This window comes from Camelina sativa, chromosome 14 (genome assembly GCF_000633955.1).
Source record: "Camelina sativa cultivar DH55 chromosome 14, Cs, whole genome shotgun sequence".
Taxonomy (NCBI): Eukaryota; Viridiplantae; Streptophyta; class Magnoliopsida; order Brassicales; family Brassicaceae; genus Camelina; species Camelina sativa.
In genome coordinates, this window is record NC_025698.1 from 29,024,180 (window position 1) to 29,030,660 (window position 6,481).

General features: G+C 32.6%; 1 protein-coding gene and 2 pseudogenes across 1 annotated transcript in view; all 3 read left to right on the forward strand.

Annotated features, from left to right (window-relative positions):
* The window catches only part of LOC104744103 (probable 2-oxoglutarate-dependent dioxygenase AOP1), a 1,969-nt gene extending 1,416 nt beyond the window's left edge, over window positions 1–553 (forward strand). Inside the window, exon 3 of the mRNA XM_010465124.2 lies at window positions 302–553. Coding sequence (XP_010463426.1) covers window positions 302–550 — 249 coding nt within the window. The 3' untranslated portion in view covers window positions 551–553. The remainder of the gene's footprint in view (window positions 1–301) is intronic.
* Window positions 1,099–2,417, forward strand: LOC104744104 (annotated as a pseudogene).
* LOC104744106 overlaps window positions 5,813–6,481 on the forward strand; it is a 2,893-nt pseudogene continuing 2,224 nt past the window's right edge.

A 6,481-nucleotide genomic window follows, 5' to 3' on the forward strand; every position in this document is an offset into this window, starting at 1 on the left:
TTTTTTTTTTTTTTTTTTGTTTTGCATTTTCATTACATTTAGTATTAGTACCATTTATCTGTTAAACGTAAATAACTCAACTGAGTAGACTAAAATAATATAGATATTACGATCCTTTACTATATATATATCAAAAACATTTTTCTATACAAACGTTGAAAACTGCATGGGGTTCAATCGAGGCCTAATTAGTATATATAAGAAAAAAAAAACTCATTTGATAATAGGTCGGTTTTGGCTAGCTGTTTGGTTTGGTATGCGTTTATTTTGTATGTAATTTTCCATGGATATATATGGTTAGGGTTGGAGCAATGACAGGATACGTTCTTGTGAACATAGAGTGACAATGGAAGGTGACAAGGTGAGGTACACTATAGGTCTTTTCTCGTTCGTTACGGGCTCGGTTTCGATTCCTGAGGAGCTTGTGGATGACGAACATCCTCTTATGTATAAGCCATTCAATAACATCGCTCTCATAAACTTCTTTGCAACCAAAGAAGGCCGTGAAGCAAATTCCACTCTCAAAGCATATTGTGGTACAGAAGTTTGATGATCAAAGTGATAATGTTTTTAGAATTAACGTGATGTTATCATATTGATCATTGATCAAATTAAGTGATAATGTTTTAGAATTGACGTGAATGTTATCTGATTGGGATCTCAACTTATTTTCAGTGAGACAGGATAAAAGGTTCAAAAATCATTTTCCAACAAATTTGATCCAATGAAACCGATTTGAAGCCGTATACTACACGTCTAAAACAAGCCCTAAAACAATAGGAGTGTGAAGTTTACGGGTTTTCTATATTATTACAAAGATAAAAGAGTGCTGTCACTTATCAGATAGTACCATAGAATCTATAATGTGATTATGAAATTAAGACAATATTAAATAAAGGTATTAAGAAAAAAAACTATTTGATCCAATCAAACCTTTCTAAAACTTTTCTAAGATTGAATATTACAACAAAAAGAGTACGATATTAAGAATTTTCTACATCACAAAGATATAAACGAGTGTTGTCCATGAAAACATATGATATGATCTCGGAATTATGATAATGTTTTTGAAAAATATCAAACTCTAGTGGTCTTCGAAAGCTTATATAAGAACACATAGACAGACATCTAAAAACAAGAACAAGTTTCTTAAAAGAGAAAATGGTGAGTTGGGAAACCACCCTTGCTCTTCAGCTCCCGGTCATCGATTTCACTAGTCGAGATCTAAAGCCGGGAACTGTCGATTGGGACTCGGTGAGAGGCAATGTCCGGAAAGCTCTAGAAGAGTACGGATGCTTCGAGGCCTTAAAGTCCCTGTCGAACTTCGAAAGGCGGTTTTCCATGCTGCTGACGAGGTTTTCCAACTACCTTTAGAAACCAAACAGAGAGTTGTGTCAAGGAGAAAATACAGAGGATATGTTGGTCAGATTCCTACGTTACCTTTGTTCGAGGTCATGGGCGTTGATTTTGCAGAAGATGCTGATAAAGTCAGTGCCTTCACTCATAAGCTTTGGCCCCAAGGCAACACCATTTTCAGGTTTTTCATTTTGGTTTTATAAAATTTCGGATTTGAAATACATGAACCCTAAAAATGCTCTGTCTCTGCAGCGAGGCGGTTATGTCATTCGCTGAAAAAGTATCAGAACTGGACTTCATGACACGAAGAATGATAATGGAGAGTTTCGGGCTCGACGAAAACTACATAGACGAACATCTGAAGTCGACGAAATGTCTCGTGCGGCTGATGAAGTACCAAGGAGTTGAAGAAACAGAGGAGGAGTTAGGCATGGAGGCTCATACAGACAGGAACATGCTCACCATACTATGCCAGAACGATGTACAAGACGGAATCGAGGTGAAAACTAAAGACGATAAGCATTGGATCAAAGCCAATCCTTCACATGATTCTTCATTCATCGTTCTTGGCGGAGCGATGCTACACGTAAAGTTTAGACCAAACTTTTACTTAACATATATACATTAATTTTTATGATGTTTACAATGTAAAACATGTTTTCAGGTACTTTTGAATGGTCGGGTGCTTACGGGTGTTCACCGAGTAATGAGGATGGGAACGAACACGAGATTCTCGGCTGGATTGTTCTCTGTTCCGAAAACAGAGGATTTGATATATGCACCGCAAGAAATGGTTGACGCTGAGCATCCTCGCTTGTATAAGCCAGTTGATTTTGAAGGATACTTCCAATATACTACTGAGGGGCCTAGAAGGAGAGATCTATGTGCTCTTAGGACTTAGTGTGGCCTCTCACGATACAAAAAAAAATAACGTCTTTCCCCAAATAAAAGAATAAGAATAAGAATAAACTTGTTTGATTTGCTGTTTCCTAGTTTCCATGTAAATATATCTCCATCATAATGCATGCAAATAATGGTCGTTCCAAATTATGTTTTTTCTATATTAGTTGTACAACAAGACTTTGAATTTATGTGATTACTAATTAACAATGCTTAAGATCGACCCTAGTAGTCTTCAGAAGCTTAGATATGAGCACAAAGAGAACAGGTTTTGAGAGACAACAATAATGAGTTTGGAAACCACTCTTTCTCTTCGCTCCCGGTCATTGTCTTCACAACTCAAGACCTAACTGAGAACATTCTAGTGGGTGTTGGTGGTACTCACCGAGTGATGACTGATGAGGAGTGGAATGAATACGAGATCCTCAGCCGGATTGTTCTCTGTTCCAAAAACAGAGGATTTGATATATGCACAGAACAAATGGCCGAGCATCCTCACTTGTGTAGTAAGCCTGTTGATTTTGAAGCATAACCCTTCTTGTTGCTTTGTTCTTATGTTCATCAAAGATTTAGCTGAAAGCATAACCATTCTTATTGATTTCGCAAAGAATGATATCCAGGCTGATGATATCTATGAACCTTTATATGATAGAGTAAAACATTCAATCACTAATAGCTAATTGGTTTTTGATGAACTTATGTAATTTTGTACAAAAACTTTTGAATTTCTTGGATGTGAAGTTATCTCAAAGCATAATGGGGTTATTTAACGAGCAGACAATTGGTCCTTATGTCTTGGACACAGTGCGAAAAATCTGTAAATGAATCTGAATGTTATATCTGATTACTTTCTACTCTCTCTGTTTGTATTGTTGATGGTAATAATTTACTTCTATGCCACCAAAGAAATCCATATCATGGCATAGAAGTTAATTATAACCATCAACAATACAAACAGAGAGAATAGAAATCAAATCAAATCGTCTAACTATCATGGCAAAATGTTTGAAAGTAATCTATGCGTATTGTACTACTACACACTTGTTCTTATTAAACCTCATTTTCATAAAAGTAAGACGTACACAAATGATTGGTATTTTAATGCTGATAAGAAAAAGAATCTCTCTTTTTATTATCTGAACAACTCTGTTACAATGGATAACAAGAGTGGCCTCTAGATGCAGCTAGATCATAACCAACTCCCCTCATAAGTCATATACGACTCTGTTCCCTCACAAACAACATAAACCACCACTATTCTGTTTACAAAGTATTTAAGCAATGAACTAGCTCATCCGCACGTGTTCCTCTCCTGCTCCACACGTGCCACTTCATCTCTGCGATTCTTTTTTATATACACTTGTTTAGGCTTATCAAATGCCACCAAAGAAACCCATGTGCCCAAGTCGACACAATCAAGGCTAAATGTTCTAATTATATGGTGGCATACTTGTAATGTAATCTGTGAGTATTATGCTTAGGACTTGTTCTTATAAAAACCTCATTTTCAAAATGGTTTAAAATAAACTTCCTTTTAAACACACAATGATTTTAGTTCTACCATGTTTGATAATGCCACAAATGTCTCTATTGGTACTGTTGGATGGGAGCATATTTTCTTCTCTCAGAACTAACTGTATAAGCCCTGCGCTTCAGAAAAACCCTAATCGCAGTGGTGTCGTCCCGTCGGAGAAGTAGACTCGTCGCTGAAAAATTACAGAAACACAGACATATTTAGGTTAAAGATCAAGAATTTAGAGCAGATATAAAATCAATTAAGCATCTTTAGTTCCCCAGAAAGAAAAAAATGGCTACCCAATCGTTGTCGTCTCGTCTCGTCTCGTCGGAGAAGAAGATGAAACTCAATATTTCAATCTCCCGCTTGTGATCCCCTACTTCTTCTTTACTTACTTAAATTGCTCAACAAAGAGTAAACAACATAGCACTCGTATTGGGCCATAATAAGCTATTATTAATGGGCCTTTTTCGTTCATGCCTATGATGATTTTAAGTCAATCTTTTAATCTCGACCGTACGATACGATTATTTGCTGCGATGATAAAGCTCTTCTCTCTTTCTCTAAAATTTTAATATATTTATGATGCAATTTTCTTTATAATTTTCACATTTTATCATCTTGTTAGTTATAGTTGAGCAAAACAAATAGTTTATTTACTAGCATTATCTGTATCATATTGAAAGATATTACCGTCAATAGTTACTTTTATTTTATTCTATTCAGTTCAAAAAAAAAAAAATACATTTAAATATTAAAACCAGTTTAACGTAACCATTAAGTAATGAAATTCGCTTTCCCCATTTGGTCTTTATAAATTCCAGCTATCTCCACTTATCTCCTTTCTACTTTCTCCAATCTCAAGTCATATTTTTCTACAATTTTAACAATATATGTTCTAAAATAAAATTAAAATATTAATCTATCTATATTTACATATAAACCAAAACATAATCATACTAACTATCCATATTAGACTTTTTTTTTTGGATACTATTTTTTACAGAAAAAATGTCAAAACAATGATGAACTGTAATCTGTAAACAAAAATAACAAAAAAGTTTCCAACATTGCTTCGGCTTAAGTAATGCGCTAATTCTGCTAGATTATATTATTATAATCGTTAAATTTATTAACTTTTACATTTTACTCGTTAATGTTTGTTGACTTTACCAATAAATACGAGTATTTTATAATCAAACTTATGTTTATTTGTTTAGTTTAACAAAAAATCTCAACAAAAATTCAGAAAACTGCAAAATTATGTTTTCCTACCAAAAACTGCAAATTTATGTTTTTCCTCTAAAATCGCAAAATCTAGTTTTCCCGCCAAAGCAAAATAATTTTATTTTAAATGGTAGATGTTTCTTTGAATTTAATACAAAAATAATTTATCTAAAAACATAATTAAAACCACTAAAATATCTTCAACACAAAATAAATGACTTTTTGGTCATTTTATGTATATTGTATCTAGATACAAATATCAAATTATAAAACAAACATAATTGTATCCATATACTATTTCTGGACGAATGAACCAAAAAATACAAACGAATATCATTTAGATGTTACGTCCAAATACTACGTTTTGATATTGTATCCAGAGCGTCTCGTTTACCAAACCAACATGACCATGGTTGGCTCTTAAACTTCAGAAAGACACTAGTATTAATTAATTCCTTCTAAAATTTTAATTAAAAACTAATAACATTGTATACAAAAGTTTAGGGGTCGATGTCAGAAAAAAATATTTCTGAGAACATGAAAGAGGATATAGAATATTTCAATTTTGCTGTTGCGTTTGTGGTTAACCCTCTAANATACAAACGAATATCATTTAGATGTTACGTCCAAATACTACGTTTTGATATTGTATCCAGAGCGTCTCGTTTACCAAACCAACATGACCATGGTTGGCTCTTAAACTTCAGAAAGACACTAGTATTAATTAATTCCTTCTAAAATTTTAATTAAAAACTAATAACATTGTATACAAAAGTTTAGGGGTCGATGTCAGAAAAAAATATTTCTGAGAACATGAAAGAGGATATAGAATATTTCAATTTTGCTGTTGCGTTTGTGGTTAACCCTCTAAAAGATGAACCAGACAATGGTAAAAACCTTGATCATGTAAAACCGTTGGTACTAGTGCTTTTAGTAGGAAGAGGTGAGATCCAACTTTTTGAAAGTTGACTTCTTCTTTGAGGGTACATTTATACCCGGGATGAGAGAGTTTTCCTCGAGAATTCTTTTATATCTAAATCTTATTAAGCTCCTACAAATTTAAGTTAGGCTTCTTGCTGTAAAAACAAAAATAAACGTAAAGTTTTAACTTTTTATTAGTTTACTTATAAATAAAAACACTATATAAATATAAATGTAAAGTTTTTATAATTTATATTCCTAATTTTTAAATTATGTGTAATTTTCTATTTAAATACAATATTAGAAAAAGAATACGCATATATTTTTTTTTTATCAACATATTAATCTTACCTATTCCAAACTGAAAAAGAAGAAAGTACGAGAAAATTTTGATTTAAAAAAATAAGAAAAATTTACCTTCTCATTTAAAAAAAATTCCCAATTAAACAAATTGAAAGCAATGTTTTTGAATAAATTATTTAAATATAAGACGATCTATGTTTATATAACTGAATATTTAAAAAATTTAGAATTAATAATTAACTGTATATTTTCCTTAAT